The sequence below is a fragment of the Lactuca sativa genome, chromosome 5 (assembly GCF_002870075.4).
Source record: "Lactuca sativa cultivar Salinas chromosome 5, Lsat_Salinas_v11, whole genome shotgun sequence".
NCBI classification, from domain to species: domain Eukaryota; kingdom Viridiplantae; phylum Streptophyta; class Magnoliopsida; order Asterales; family Asteraceae; genus Lactuca; species Lactuca sativa.
In genome coordinates, this window is record NC_056627.2 from 192,246,733 (window position 1) to 192,264,460 (window position 17,728).

At 32.8% G+C, this 17,728-nt stretch overlaps 1 protein-coding gene across 1 annotated transcript in view; it reads right to left on the reverse strand.

The window, feature by feature from the left end:
- Positions 1-1,639: 1,639 nt before the first annotated feature.
- The window catches only part of LOC111920470 (probable glycerol-3-phosphate acyltransferase 3), an 18,759-nt gene continuing 2,670 nt past the window's right edge, over positions 1,640-17,728 (reverse strand). Inside the window, exon 2 of the mRNA XM_023916045.2 lies at positions 1,640-2,647. Within this exon, the coding sequence (XP_023771813.1) occupies positions 1,760-2,647 (888 nt within the window). The 3' untranslated portion in view covers positions 1,640-1,759. The remainder of the gene's footprint in view (positions 2,648-17,728) is intronic.

Genomic DNA, 17,728 nt, shown 5'->3' on the forward strand with positions numbered 1-17,728 from the left:
TACTACCTTAACCACCAACTCTTCCACCACTACCGCCACCTCCTCCACCACCACCACCACCTTTGCCACTGCCACCTCTCTTTATTTCTCTTTCTCTCTCTCTATCTATTTATCTCTCTCTTTCTCTCTCTCTCTCTCTCTATATATATATATATATATATATATATATATATATATATATATATATATATATATATATATATATATATATATAACTTTCACCAAATAATTCTTCACGTATCATTATGGGTATGATACTATTTACTTACGTTTTTATGTTGAGGATATTTTTATTGCTTCTTCTTTAGCCTTACTTAAACGAGTCATTTCTCGACTCATATCGGAGTACCCTATGTCCGATTTACGATATATTTCTTTCTTCCTCTGTGTTGTTGCTACTAGAATCTCTTAAAGTTTGTTTCTATATATCTCTCTCAATTCTCCTTTGCTAGAGTGATCTGTCATCATGTCAATATAGAAATAGTTAAACCATCTAACACCCATACAGACATTAAGCCTAAGCTCTTATATGAAGGCTAGTTGATCTCTGATATAACCCTATATTGTAGCCTTACCAAGTGTTTTCAACTTGTAACCTTTACATGCCCTAATATTTCTTATGTGGTTCAACAAGTATACATCTACATCGATGACCCTCGTGAATCTTACTTTCTTGCTCTAACATGAATCTTTCGCTAACTTCAAGGAACTCTTAAGCATAATCGTCATATTCAACTTCCTCGTGTTGATTGCTTAGTTTCTTAGAACGATGTTAATTGGATTGTTTTCCCTTGAACACGATTCTCCACTTATATATTTTTTGTTTAACTTCTCTACCCCCTTATCTCGTGCGCGTTTGAATTCCAAAATCTTGTTTGTCGATATAGTTTTGAAGCTGGATACCATGGGTTGGCCAATATGAATAATAAGCTTGCCTGGATTTGAAATATTCGTCTCGAATTATGTTGTTATTTGTCACGTGTTAAAAATTGTTTTGTGATAATGTGAGTGTCATGTATTTGGCTTCAATTTTATACACTGCCTAAGAACCAAAAATGTAGAAATCGGTTTATATTTTTTAAGGAACGTGTTGCTATTGGTCAAGCTTTGTTGCATGTGACATCTGCTCGTCAATCTGTGTGTGTGTGTCCATATATATATATATATATATATATATATATATATATATATATATATATATATATATATATATATATATATATATATATATATATATATATATATATATATAAGGATTGTCTACACAGTTATTAATAGATTTTTGGGACAATTTGAACAGCTATTTCCTCATGCTCCAACTAAAGGGTACGTTGAATACTCTATATTATAGTTTATTCCTTTGTTCACATTGTAGTGTCATTTATGTAACATTTTTATATATTTATAAGCCCCCAATGACGCTCTACTTCGAATAACCTAAGAAACTTCTATATACCTATAGAAAGGATTTAGTATTTTTTTTATCATTATTTTTTTTATTGAGAGGATGATCCACATCTCTTATTCATCTTCATCTATCACCAATTCAATTATTCAATGACTATTTGATATTTTACTCCCATAGAAGTACTATGCAAACTTAAATTACAATCAACATGAAATTTATGTAATAGTGGATATTAATTATAATCTAAATATCAATAAAAAAATCACACATTTATAGATATCTAGTTACAATTATGTAAAACATACTTCATTTGTGTATTATATATTTTACATCAAATAAAGATGATATATTCTAAATAATACCATCATTTCCCGCCAAGACCATGTACTTATCTTTTCTCGTGAGATTCGTACATTGAAACCCTAATGTTTCTGCAATCTGTCTCTGAACCTGATTAGCAATATCAATACTTGATTTCCCACAAGTATTTTCACTTGTCCACTTCTCAAGAATCATGACATGGTAAATCCCAATTGGATTTAGAAGAAAGAACAAAGGGTCCAAAAATTTGAAACCACTTGCAGTTGTCCCATAAAACATACTGACTTTAGAATCTAAAGCAACAGGGACGATTTCATTACTCTTTTCAGAAAACAAAGGGCTAAATCGAAGTACATAAGGTTCCCTACAAGTAGTCCCTTCAGGGCAAACCACAAGGTCACCTTGGTTAAGTAACATCTCCATCATCTTTGAGTCTTTTTCTTTGTTCCTACTCAAATGATAAGTCTTTAATGGTGCCAAGAATTCTGATAATCGGCTCAAGCTATATGTAACGGTTGTTACAGGCTTCATTATTGCCATTGATATATAGATTGGATCAAGTAATGTTTTATGATTGCAAACATATAATGTACCTTTTTTCTTACCTTTGTTCTTGCTTGTATCTTTCCTAGTTTTGTCAAACTTGGTTGTATGGTTTGAAATGATATATAATCTCCCTCTCATCCCTGTGTATGACAAGATAGGGATAGACATAGTGTATGGAAAAGATATCCCAATTATGATCCTCAAAATAGTGAACAAGAATCCAAATGGAACCCACATGATTATTGCTAATGTTGTGAGATATGTTGGCATGAGTGTGATCCTACCATCATGAAAAATCAATGGTTTTGGGTACTTGTCTCTTGGGAGAGCTCTCCATCTCCTCTTATCTGCGTCAGATACAATGTAGATGTCCTAAACGGAAAAAAACATACGGTTTTAAAAAGATGATCAAACAAACAAAAAATTATATTATATTCATTTTTTTATAATGAAATAATATCTTATAAGATCTCAATGAAGTGAGACCCCCACTTCATTAGCAATAACATCTATACTGATCAAATAGGGATAAAATCATGTATTATTTCATTATTTGTATTCATGGAGATACATAGCTAATATGTTATTATTATCATCAAAATTTTGGTGTCAAATATAATATACATAGATGAAGAAATGTATGTATCTGATTGGTCATCCTTGTCATCAAAAAAGTGGTTAGTGCTTATTAATATTATAAAAAATGTGCTACCGAACTAGAACTATTAGTAATTTGATCAAGAAAAATTAAATATTCTTCTATATTTTTTTCCTATCTATCCTCTTACTCATATATCATTAAGACATATGGATACCAATAATTATCTTTCTCTTAACATTGTATCTTGATTTTGACACTTGTATTTAGAGGAAGATATTTGATTTCTCTTTAATCAAATATATTTAAAGGTTATCTTAAAGCCCACTGTCTCATTTTATTAAACAGATTACAATAATGTGAAAAGTAAACATAATCTACATCTTAATTAATTAAATTTGAACTCTCCAAACCCATAATTAAAACGTTTGTTGCACTAAAAACTAGGTTATTTTAAACATTTTAGTAAGTATGTATTAATTTTTTGATTTTATGTATCTATTATTTCAATCTAAACCCTACATAATTCTAAAATTCAACCCCAAACATATTTTTTGGACGAAATTCCATAAATGGTCCTTATAGCTTATCAAAAGTCACAAACTCATTCTTTGCTAATTATTTTTTACAAACATGGCCTATGTAGTTTCCAAATTTTGCATGAATGATCCTTTTTGCTAAAACCATTAGTTTTCATCGGTTAATGTGAGGGCAATTTGGTCTCTTCGGGTAGCAGAGACTAATTTTGTGACCATCGGTAAGCCATAGGGACTATTTTTGTAATTTTTTATATTTTATGTTTATGAGTTTATGGCTTTTCCACCCATTTACTTTTGAAAATGCTATTTTCACTTCTTCACTTTGAACTTTATAAAATGTTATTTTCATCCATTCATTTTTCAAAACTTTCGTGTTTATCCTCCATAATATATATAATTTGATTTTTCTTAATATATTTCGTTTGTTAGCCTTCTTTTACATGATTATTTTTATATATGTGTTGGTATAAATTCAAGTTGGTTAACATTTCGACATAAATTTAGAACTTTTGTTCGTTAATTTTTTTTTTAAAAAAAAACTTATTTGTTTTATGCACGTCACAGTTTAAATTTGAGTTTGTATACGTTTCGACGTAATTTTTTTTATGTTTTGTTTTAATTTTATTTACATTTCCTGTAAATGAGTGTAACACCTAATTCAGGTAATGATTCATTTATGCTTTTGGTCTAATTATGTCTAAAATCGTGGATTTTTAAGATGAGCCTGAAGTGAGGAAGGAGGCCTCACGATATGACCACTGATGCAGAATCGTTTATTCATCCTTATGGGTCATGACATGACGTGTATGTAGTCACGACATGACGGTTTACCGTGGTTAAGCCTACTTTCCATGTTTTGCGCCCTATTTAAGGGAAGTGAGGGGTTAGGGTTTGCACGCCCTCAATCTCAATCATCACCATCTTTACCCTAAACGAATCTAGCCTCCATTATTGATCTTCGGAGATCTTTTGGTGATTTTAGCTCTTTATTGAAGAAAAAGACGCCTTTGGTGCATTGTTTCAGTAAGCAAGCTACATTCTCACCATCTTGTGTTGTTTTTGGACCCTTGTAAGTCTCCAAGTCTTTGCCTTTATTATTTAATCATGCTAGATCTACGTTTTAACCCACTTTTCTCCATGTTTGGGTTGATTTGAATGCATGGAATCCATAAAGTTAGCAACTTTATGGATCATAAGGTCCTTTGATAAGCATAAGTCTCAAATCTGAAGTTAGATGGTGGGTTGGACTCCGAGCATGAGAGTTTGGTGCATGCTAGTTGATAGACTAGGAATCCCTCAGAAATTGTAGGATAGGGTTGCCTGATTTTGTGATGCGTTATAGCCTAGGAGATTACTTGTGAATGCCTTGCTAGTGTTGAAACTAAGATTGCTAATTGCTTTGTTTATACTTTATACTTGTACATAATTAGGATTTCATATCCTAATAATGCCTGATTTAACCTTACTTCATGCTCCATGTCTGGCTGTGGATTTGGGGTAGAATCTTTTATTCGAATGTCTATTGAGTCTGGGTTATGTACAATTGGTATACACGGAGCCATTAGCGAGATTGGAAAGAATTCTTGCGTAGCGAAGTTATGGTTGATCAGGAACCTAGGGTTTGCACATATGGGTTTAGATGTGGCTCCTTAAGCAAATAGGTGTATATGTGTGTGGCTTCTTTGAGAGCAGAGTGTTTTAGCCTAGTTTTGACCTTTTTCCTTGTGTATTTTAGTATGGTGTTTACCTGAGGTTCAGGCTCTAGGTGTCCATAGAGCCAGAGTACCAACAATGATGAGATTCGTATGATCATTGCCATAGAGTTGGTCGTGGAAGTCAGGGAGGCGATCTTAGAGGTATTTAGGTCTATCAAGACCGCAATGATCGAGTTACTTGACAAGCGCTATGTTGCCATCGTAAAGTTTGCTGTTTCCGTAGCCACCGCAACTGTTTCGCCACGAGACCATGCAGGGGTGATTTGATGCAATACCGAGAGTTCAACTATAACACCCAGATTCTTGAAGAATAATTGTTGGGAATAAATCCCCTTTCTAAGGTTACACACGACATATTGGAGGAACCAACATGTCGTGTCTAGATTTGAAGAAACACGGCTTTCATTAAGGCCAACATAGCGTGTTATGCCTTACACGGCGTGTTGGGGACTGGTGGAGAAAACCCTAATTTTTAGGGTGTTGCACCCTATATAAAGACCTTAAGTCCTTATGGATGGCCTCCTTACTAGCCCCCATTGCCACTGAAACCTTAAAATCGACCTTTAAGTGTCTTGGTGGTGTTCTTGAGATAGTAAGAGGTTCTTGGTGCTCATTTTTGGTCTTTGTGAAGGAAGAGGAGATCTTGAAGTTGCTTTTCTTGGTGAAAAGGATTTGGATCCAGAATCATCATCTTATGGGAAAGCTTTTTGAGGTATCCAGTTTACATCTTGTCTTATAGATGTTTAGATCTCTTCATATTGTGTTTTGTTTTGCTTTTGGTCCCTTTTTGGGTTGATGAGAGAGTGAAGTCGTTTAAGGGCTTGTTATTCCAGATCTGAGTTTGTATTGGACTCCTTGAGCATAAAGGTGCAAGCTTTATGAGATAATTGGTTACATGCATACATTAAGTAACTTATTAAGTCCCTTTTAAGCTTAAGAGCTTCATTTAGACATGCATGAACGTAAAGTTGGCAACTTTATGTGGTTCTCCAGCTCAAGGAAGTCAGATCTATGTTTTGGGGCTATGTCTTTATAGATTAAGTGCTTATTGGTTAAGCCCTTGCATTATTAAACTTTATGGATGAGTTTTCTACCTTTTTGGGTGGTCCCAATGGATATAGTTGGAAAATTTATCCTTCTGGACCATATGAGGGGCTAGATCTGAGCTTTGGAACTCTTGGTATCAGAGAAAACAACCTAATGTGTCAAGTTGTTGAATCTCAGGCAGACATGACGTGTTCAAGGGGCAACACGGCGTGTGGCCAGGATTTTTCCCAACTGTCTGGATGTTGGCGGAACACGGTGTGTCCGATGGGAAATACAACGTGTTTGGTCAAAATGGGTTGTTGACATTAACTTTGACCAGAAGTTTGATCAGGGTTGACCATGGGATATTTTGGTCCATGTTTGGGCCTAGTCTTGGGCCAAGCAAGATAAGGGGTAAATTGGTCTCTAAAACCTAAGTATGGATTGAAGGATATAGTTTTGATTCAAATTGTTAATTGGGTGTTATTTGATATTGATAGTTCATAGGATTTATGGTCCAGCTGTCAGGGGTTATTAGTGTGATTCAGAAGTGCGAGGTGAGTCTCATCACTATTCTATAGGTCAAAGGCACGAATGTTGACCCTATTGGTTTATGTATTGTAGGAAGACCAGGGAGTGGCCCTTGGCATTTGTATGAAAGACCTGGAGGTGGATCCTAACAGATCTATATGAAAGACCAGAGTTTGGACTCCGGTAATTAAGTAGATAAGTAGTTGTAGATTATATGATAGTTATCTTTGTGATGCTTTCATGGAAGACCAGGTGATGGCTCCTAGCACTTGTCTGTAAGACACAGGGTTTTGGTCCCCGACTTGGCAAAAAAAGACCATGATATGGCTCGTGGAATAATGGCAAGACTATGGTTGACACATAGCACTTTCTATTGCATATTTAATATGTATAACTTATATGTTATGTATGGTATGTGGTATTTGAGGGGCTCACTAAGCTTTTTGCTTATAGTTGTTGTTTATGGTTTCAGGTACTTACCGTTCGAAAAGGAAGGATACGGCTTGATCGCAGCGCATACACCTATATTTCCTGCAACTTTGAGATTTTGGGATTGTACTCTAATAGTTGTTTTGATTATAAAATATCTTTAAAGATTTGTTTAAATGATAAAAGGGTGTTTTGATTGTTTTAAAAATGAAATTTTTACTCTCATATTTTGGAATGTTACATCAACAATATGAAACCCCCAAAGTTTGACGGGGTTAAGGACCTGATTGAGGCTATAAGGTGGATTTCTAATGTCGAGGGATGATTTTACACTTGCTCAAGTCCTAATGATTTGAAGGTTCTCTTTTTGCTGAACCTACTTCTCTTGGGAGTAAAAGACTAGTGGAAGTTTGTGACTATTTGCAATTCACATGAAGAACGGGCCGCAGTGACATGGGATCGATATGTTGAGATATTATGTGATGAGTATGTTCCTTTGGTGGAGAGAGAGAGAGAGAGAGAGAGAGAGGTTGGCCCAAAAGTAGTTGTCACTCAACCAGATGATAAAGACAATGATTGAGATCACCATGATGTTCCATGAGCGGCTCATGTTCTTCCCTGAGTACTCATCCTCTGAGCAGGCATGGATGACCCGATATTTGAGCATGCTCAAGAGGTATATCAAAGAGTTCACGACGAACTCCTAGTACCAGAAATTGGCTAAGCTACAATCTAATGTTAGGAGGAGGGAGATCAAGTTGAAGTTGTATGTGAAAGAGACAGAAGTGGATACACAAAGAAGGGATAGGAAGCTAGTTCATTCGCAGCCATCGGCTAAGCGGGTCAAACCCGTTGATTCGAGATTAGGAGGTAAGGGTCATGAGGGAACCTGTCGGGCAAGGATGGTATGCTACTTGTGTGGTAAGGAGGGGCACAATGCAAAGGATTACCTGAAGGGTCTACAAGTCCATTTCAGCTACAATCACGCGATCCATGTGAAGGCCGAATGTCCACTACTTGCATCAAGGCTAGTCCAGACCCCTGTTCCTGCGACCCTAGACATCATAGATAGTTACCATGGGAAGGTTGAGGCCTCGAAGGCCCACAATCGAGCTTTTCAGTTGACTACAGAGGAGGCCAAAACCACACCGGATGTTGTTGGTATGTGTTTATTTACTTTTTTGTTGAGTTATTTGATGTATATGCTTATGCTATGCTCTTCTTAGGTACTTTCCTTGTGATTTCTATACCCATTTTAGTTTTTTTTACTAGGGTGCAAGTCAGTATTTTGTGTCCATATCCTTTTCTAAAGATTTTATTATTGTTCATGAGGCCTTGGATCGACCCTTAAGGGTCGTTATAGTTGTTGATCACACCGTTTCGGCTTCTGAGGTATATTAGGATTATGTATTAGAGATTTTTGGTGTCTGATTCCCTATTTTGATCATATCCTTATTGTGATGGGGAATGTTTTCATGATTCCAAGTATGGATTGGTTAAGCTAGTTTGGATCAATGATTGACTGTGAAAAACAGTTGGTGACGATTTGTGACCTAAATGGAGGAGTTCTGACTATTTATGGTGAGGGTACCAAGGTCGGTTCTGCTTTTTGTTTTACCGGAAAAAACTAAATTACCCTCTAAACTAACTGATAAAAACCAATGGTTTTAGCGAAAAGACCATTGGTACAAGTTTTGAAAACCACAAAAGCCAAAATCTTCAAAATAATTAATAATAACTAGAAAGGTTATCCACACTACGTGGAAGCCAGAAGCTTTCAATATTGTTTCCGAATCGATAAATATGACTAACGTAGAAAGTACAATGATGAAAAGTCCGGAGTTTTCCCCGGACCGTTTTTTTCAAGTTTTTATGAAAAAAATATAAAAGTTTTGACTGCAAGGATCAGAAATTTCAAAACAGTTAAAGAATTAAAGGGGTAGGAATTAACAAATTTTTAGAAAATGGATCAAAGTTATTAAACCGTTAAAATTTTGTGCCAAACTTTAAATATTAAAAGGTTCCTAAAAAGTCTAAAAATATTGATTGCAATGACCAAAAATGTCAAAATAGGTACAGAATGAGGTGCAAAGTGCAGGGACCATTTCTGCCAAAAAATGTCTAGTTTACTATTCATATATATATATATATATATATATATATATATATATATATATATATATATATATATATATATATATATATGGAAGGGTTCAATTGAGAAAAAACAAGGTTGAGAATGGGTGAATCATTCTCAGTCACTCATTTATTTTTGCCGCAAAAGTCTCCGTCGTAACAGCGGAAATGAGAAATTAATAGACATGTGTTTTCCAACAAAACATATTTCCTTAAACTATGTTAATTATTACCTTAATATATACAAAAACATAGTTTTTTCATTTTTTTTTTTAATTTTTAAGAAGCTATTTTTATCGGAAAATGATTTTAAATATACCAAAATTCATGATTTTTTATTCTCTACAAATAGATATCCATATTGATATAGTTTTAAATAAAATATATATATTTTTTTTTATATTTTCAGCTATCATTATTCATAAGTGAATAAAAATGCATCAGATTTTATTACAATACATTCGTTATTCACTTATTAATAAAAAGTATGATTTTTTTTTACAATTTAAGTATCCTTCATATATGAATATAGCATATAATAAACATAGTATATTCATATTTAAATACTGGACGATGTATTCACTTGTGAATATTAACATATTATATTCACTTGTGAATATTAGATGATATATTCACTTATGAATATTAAATGATATTTTCATATGTGAATATTACATAATATTACATGGTATATCACATATGAATATTACATAGTATATTCACTTGTAAATAGCACATGATATATTCACTTATGAATATTACACAGTATATTCACATATGAATATTACAAGGTATATTCACTTGTGAATATATTCACTTATGAATATTAGAAGATATTTTCACAAATATATATAATTTTTATAAGTTATTCACATATGAATGACATACAGACTTGCATATTTGTTTTGTGTTTTTAATAATCATATACTGATTCAGGTGAGAAAACATATTCATATGTGAATATAACATGGTAATTTAGTTTATGCATTTCATCAAACAGTTGGAGTGCATACAAGTTAATTATTTTAAAAATGTTAAAAACATCAAGTTATCAATTCCAAATCATCATATACTTCCGATTTCGACTTCAGATACGACATCCTATGTCTGATCGATTTCTCATTTTGATTTTGATTTCCGAAAATCCGATTGGGAACCTATTAGTACTGATTCTGAGTCCTTCAATGTCGACTGTGACTGCGAGTCCAGAACTCCGATTCCAATTTCATGAATAGCAAAGAAATTCCGATTCCAATTGATTTCGTTTGCGTATCTGGAAAATTCCAGTTCTAAATCCGTTATGATCTTTAACAAATCGATGAAATTGATGAATTTGGGTTGCGAATTTTTCTTGAACAGCGAACCTCCCAGCTACGAATATCGGTTATTGAAGGTTGGAGGAGAAATTTTGAGGATGAACGAACTGTTATCGAATTCTCTATAGTTATGTATTTGACATTGAAGGTTATTAACATATTTACAAGTTTGCCACCGTGTCTTTTTATGCTTAGATTAAATGAGTGGCTGAGAATGATTCCCACATTTCTCAACCTTTTGTTATTTTCTCAATTGAACCCACCTATATATATATATATATATATATATATATATATATATATATATATATATATATATATATATATATATATATATATATATATATATATATATATTACTAAACTGCACAAATGGTCCCTGTGGTTTGCTCAAAATTGTCACTTTGGTCCAAAAGAGTTTTGACTAGCACCACAGGTCCAAAGTTTTCATTTTGTTGCAATTTTAGTCCAATTTGATTTAGAAATATTTAAAATGACGGATTTACCCTTTATACTTTCTTTTTCTATTTTTTATTTATTTAAATGTTTTTTCTTATTAAAAGAAAAATAAAAAAAGAATATCTCTCTCTCTCCATTTTCGTTCCAGTCAAGTACAGCACCCCCAAAAATCCCCGACCCTTACTCTTTCCTCCCCTCATCTCCCACGTGTTGACCTCGCCGGAAGAAATAAACAGAAGCAGCAGGAGTCGCCGGAACGAGCACCACCGGCTGCCACCGTTGTTCTCAGCCCAATCAGCCCTCCCCCTGTCGTGACCCATAGTCATCAAACGCCCCAACGTCGCTGCGGCCTTCCACCTATTGCCTCCATTCCAGCATTCACCTGCCATGCGCGGCAATCAGTCACCAATCTACCACCTCCTATTCCTTTATATCCACATCACATATGCACATCATTAGATCGAACTCCTTCTACATCGCTTCAGATCAAACCCATTACTACACCCACAATTAGAGACATCACCTCATTCTTTTACCTTCATCCACCAACAACTCCCCACCCATGTATAAACCACTTTTGAATTCGATTTGTTCAGATACAAAAAAGGAAAACACCACCGGTTACCTGTGACCTAAAATCAAAATCAATCTTGAAACATTAACCAAATTGAATCATCCATCGGAAATACATCAAACGAATTGGGTCAACACTGGAGCAAATCAACTAGATGAAAGAGGGAAGGACATGGATTCCACAACCATCGCTTAATCTGAATCAATTTCTGATGTGAACCCTAACCCTAAAATTAATTTTTGTAGATGTAGGGATTATCTTCACCAAAACGGATCTCTCAATCGTAACAATCAAGACAAATTCCACAACAATTGCCAAATATGAAGGGTAGGGAACTGTAATTCGCCGACCACCGCCTTCGCCTCTACCGAGAAATCCAAAAATCGACATCAATCCAGTGGTGCTCGTCGATTCTCATGAGGTTCGAGATCCAAAGAGTATGTCGACCCAATCACTTTGGGGTTTTCCTTCACGATGGATGGTCACCACAGGAGGTGAGTGTGCCTCTCGGTGGTCACCACAGTAACACCACCCTTGGTGGTGTTTTTCCTCGACAGTGAATGGAGAGGAATGGTAGCAGGTGGTGGTGGTTATTGGTTTGAATAAGGAGGAGGTTGGAGGAGGTCGGGAAACGGTGGTATTGGTTGGTGAGATACGAACAAGAGGGATAGATGTATTGAGTGAGGGAGGGTTATATGTTGAGAGAGAGAGAGAGAGAGAGAGAACTATTTCTTTTTAATTTTTATTTCAATCAGAAAAAGATTTAAATAAATAAAAAAGATTGAAAAATAAAAAAGCATAAGGGCAAAAGCGTCATTATAAAAATATTTAAAGCAAATTGGACCAAACTCACAAGAAAATGAAAAGTTTGGACCTCTATTGCTAGTCCAAATCTTTTTGGACCAAAGTGACAATTTTCAGCAAACCACAGGGACGATTTGTGCAGTTTTGTCTCTCTCTCTCTCTCTCACTCTCTCTCTCTCTCTCTCTCTCTCTCTCTATATATATATATATATATATATATATATATATATATATATATATATATATATATATATATATATATTAGGTTTGTAACTTTTATAAACCCCACTAGTTGTTTCTATTCTCTATTTAGTATTAGTATTATAAATAAGCATTCGCCTTAAGTGAGTTTTTTTTAAATGGGCTTCGAAAACTGCTGCTTAAGAATAAATACTTAACATGTCTAATGGCCCTAAACTGCCAAACACATTGGCCTTTATGGACATGAATGTGAACAAGTTGGCCTTTATGGGCCACAAGTGAGTTTATGTGTCATCTTACATATACATACATATAAAGCTACAATATCGGTACAAAAAGTTTTGGAAATTGGATCGGTTTTAAAATATCTTTGGCTTAGAAACCGGATCGAATAAAAACCAGTTCAAACCAAAAAATATTCAAACCCATACGAACCGAGTTAGACCATATTGAAACTAGATTGGGCAAAAGTGGTTTCGAAAAAACCCAACAATCATTATGAGACAAAAATAAAATCTTAAAGTGAAGAATGGTTCGTATTTGGAAGAAGAAATTATAACGATAAACTACAAAATAAGGAGCAGGTGATATATTTTGCTCATGTTTTTACAACTTATCAATAGGAAGTGAGTAATAAGACGTTTGAACGGTGAAAGAATGTATTCTTATCATAACAACCAACAAAACATTTTCACATTTAATGTGTGTAATCATCGATGCTAAAAAGACTAGAAAAACCGATCTTAAAGTGGATTCAAAAACCAATGGCACAAACACCAATCCATGTGAAACTTATCTTAAATGGGTCCTAATGACTAGTGTATTTGACCGGTTCAAACCGGTGGATAGCATTAGGAACCGAACTAGTTTCACCACCGGATTACTTTCGAATATCAAATCGAATTCGGATAATGAGCACATTTATTTGCCCCCACCCCCAACACACATAGTTATCAAAAGCTAAAAGCTAGAAACTTCTAAACCCTTCTAAAAGCTCCGTGCCAAACACGCCTAGTATCTTTTGAGCTCTTTTTTTTATTTTTTTTATTTATTTATTTTTTTCTAAATGCATTTCCTAATTTGCCCTTGCTCTACTATTTAGTTCTTATATATTCAAATTCGTCCAACTAACTCATAATTATTTAATTCCTAATTTGTTGCATTGATGATAACAACCATAATTTTATATTGATAATTGATAATTTTTCCCATCTACTTTATAGATTCGAAAATTTAAATTGATTGTGTCTATCCCAATGAATTAGTGAGCAAGTTCTATAAATCAATAATCATAGCAATCCAGTCCAAGATTAAAGGTAAGAATAGATATAATTCGAAGTCAGATTCTTTATTAAACGATAGATTGATGCTATGTTTTTGAAGCCTCAACATACAAAGATTGGTGATTAGTTCTTCTAAGTTTTGTCTTTCTCTATTTTGATTTGTATCGGTAGTATGTTTTCAGATTTTCCCCTCAATTATCATTGCTTCAATTATCATTGCTTCCCTGGATATTATTTTGTGATTTTGGGCCTTCTGAATTTAATATATGTTACAACGTGAATATACTGCTGTGAATCAATTAAATCAAGGCATTTTAGTTTTTGGCAATTGTTTCTTCAATTTCTTATGTTTATTTCGCATATCATTTTTATTACTAATATTTAGTGAAGTATCATCCCGCTCCCGAGTTCAACTTAAAGAGAGAAAAGAAAGAAAATGAGAGGAAATGAGAGGAAAGTAAGAGAGAATGGTGCTCCCGAATTTCATTAAAGGAAGGAAGTGGAAGGAAATGGAAGGAAAATTTTCCCTCCTACCTTTCCTCCCGATTTGGGAGGATTTGAAAAGAAAAAACAAAATGTTTAACTTTCCTTCCATTTCTCTCCAACTCGGGAGCACAAATGACAATTTCTTTTTCCTTTCTTTTCTCTTCTTTTCTCTCCTTACTTTCTTTTCTCTTCTCTTCTTTTCTTTGCTACAAATCGGGAGCGGGGTGACCTCTAACTTGTCAGGATTAACGCCTCGTTCCCGAGTTTAACAAAAGAAAAGAAGAGAAGAGAAAATAAAGTCATGAGAGAAAAGAAGAGAAAGGAAAGGAAAACAAAATTTTCTTTTGTGTTCTCGAGTTGGAAAGAAGCGGAAGGAAAATGAATGATTTTGTTTTTTCTTTCCAAATCCTCTCAAATCGGAAGGAAAGTTAGAAGGGAAAGTGATCCTTACATTTCCCCACACTTCCTTCCAATTCTCTTTAATGAAACTCATGAACACCAATTTCTTTTATTTTCTTCTCATTTCCACCAATTTTCTTTCCTTTCTCTCGTTAAGTTGAACTCGGGAACGGGGTGTAAATTTTTTGTGATTAATGTTTTAATATTTGTGAGATCGTTGAAGATTCTGAAAGTATGCATATCATGTACTCGATGAAATGTCTAACATCTTGTGTATCTTCTTTCTCTTAGTTTCTTCCATAAATGGTTTTTGATGATTCTCAATTTCACCTTTTTTTTCTCATCAATATCGATGGGTCTAAAATTTCAAGATTTTTTTTTTGTTTCTTGAGAGTGTTTAGCTGATTTGACTTCACAACTTCTTTACCATGTACATGTTTTTTGCTTGAGGTTTGGTTTATGTCTATTGGTTTTTTCAGTGTTGTATTTCTTTTAATACAGCTGAAGAACAGATGGAATCCACTTGAACTTTCAGAACCAAATTCATATCCTATGAGCTAATTGATGTAGGTATGTAAAGGATTTGGTGTTATGTGAATCTGTTGTTAACTAATATATTCTTATTTTTCTATGTATTTTAGAGTTCATCAGGGCTCTTTTTGATTTGGTGGATTTGTGTGTACAAGAGAGAAAAGTGGTGGTGGCAGATTTAATGAAATAAACAAAATTACCGGGGTGCATATGGAGTTGATTATGGGGTTCGGGAAAAAAAATTCCAAAAAAAAAACATGGAAAATGATAATTCTTTTTCAGTGAAAATTCCGGAAAAAAAGAGTCACTAATTTTTTTTTGAAGAAACTAAAGAAGCACACTATCACAAAGGCATTGAGTTTCGGATTCCATGTTGATAATGGATTTTTTTTGCACATTCAACGCAAACATGATTCCATCCATATAATTGTCTAACTCTCATTTTAATTATGAAGTTGAGAATAGTCATTCGACTTGATTTAGTTGTTTTTTTATTTCAAATGACATAAAATAAGTTGATATTTTATTATATTATAGGAAATTGCATCTGATCACACTGTGAATGGATCTTACTAATGGATAAGCCATCCATGTCTTCCCTTTTATGGAGTTAACAAAATAGATGAATTAGAAATAGAATGTTGGTTGCTTTTTCATTTTAACTACAGTAGTTATGAGCTGGAGATGGAGGCTAAAGCTAAAGATTTTGAAGATGAAGCAGGAGGCATTTTAACTACAGTTGTATATTCTTGATGATAAAAATTCTTTAAGAATATTCAAAACCATTCCGCAAGAATAGTTTATGCTGTAAGAATAATATTGTTGTATTCTGATAGAATTGTAGTTAATTATTTATATGTTTAATGTGCAGTTGTTACAAGTGTATCACTACAAATTACTTGGCAACGAATTTCTGATAGAAATGACTTGAAGAATGGCTTGAAGAATGAATTAAAATATGATCACACTCATTTTTTAAGAATGTTGTTATTTTTTAAGAATTATACTTGTTATTCTTTCAGAATTTTTGTTATTATTCAATGAATCACAATCATACAATGTAATTATTTGTTATATTATTAGATTAAGAATCGATTTTGTGCATTTTTTCAGAATGTATTTACTAGTTTATGGTTGGCATTCTGTCATTCTAACAGAATAAAATAAAAAAATATATTTACTAGTTTATGACTACCATTCTATCATTCTGACAGAATAAAATAGGATTTTTAATTTTGAATTACCTTACATATTCATATTTTTAGAAATAAAGGAATTAATTGTCCCTAAAAATCCAAAAATTTCTTTTTTTAAAATAACTTAATTGACTAAAATGCCCTAATGCTGAAATTTGTGTGATTATATGGTATATGTTATCCTATTCTATAATGATATACCCTCAGATCATGACATTTGATTATATTCCATCTAATGGTCCAGATCTGTGTATTCTGGCATACAATAGTTACTAAAAACAAAATAACATTTCTCTCTCTCTCTCTCTCTCTCTCTCTCTCTCTCTATATATATATATATATATATATATATATATATATATATATATATATATATATATATATAAGTTCAACAAAGAACCATTTTAAATCTTAGAACCAACGAACAATTATATTTTCAAGTTTTATAGCTTATATTTTATCGAATAAAATCTAAATTCATAAGTTTTTATCTTCTTCCATTGATATCAAATAGTTTATTATTATTATTTTTTATTTTTAAGATTCATATTGTGAATCTATACAGATTCACAATACGAACCTGCACTGTGACTCTAATACAGATTCATAATGTGAATCTAAATAGATCAAAAAAGTAAAAAAAAAAAATTTATCGAATTTGATATCAATGGAAAGATGATAAAAAGTTATGAATTTCTATGTTTTTTTTTTGATAAAAAATATGCTTTATAATTGAGAAAATGTTGGTTCCTAGGTTATAAGGTTTAAAATGGTTTTTTTTGTTGAAATCAACCACATATATATATATATATATATATATATATATATATATATATATATATATATATATATATATATATATATATATATATATATATATATATATATATATATATATATAACCCATGAGAACCACAAAGCAACCTTTTAAATAAGTTATTAGTTAAAGGCTATTTTTTTATTTATATATAGTTATAATCATTGATTTTAATAAATACGTGAAATTATATCACATTATAATCTATATTAAATTTATTTTAATCTGTATTGTAATGTTATTAATTTAAAACAATTAAAGTGACAGATCTAAAGTTTAAAATTTAATAGGTAGAATCATTAGGTTGACATGTTATATGCCATTAATTAAGAAGATTGATAGGGCAACACATGACAAAAATAATAATAATAATAATAAACCTATTCTTTTACTTATATATATATATATATATA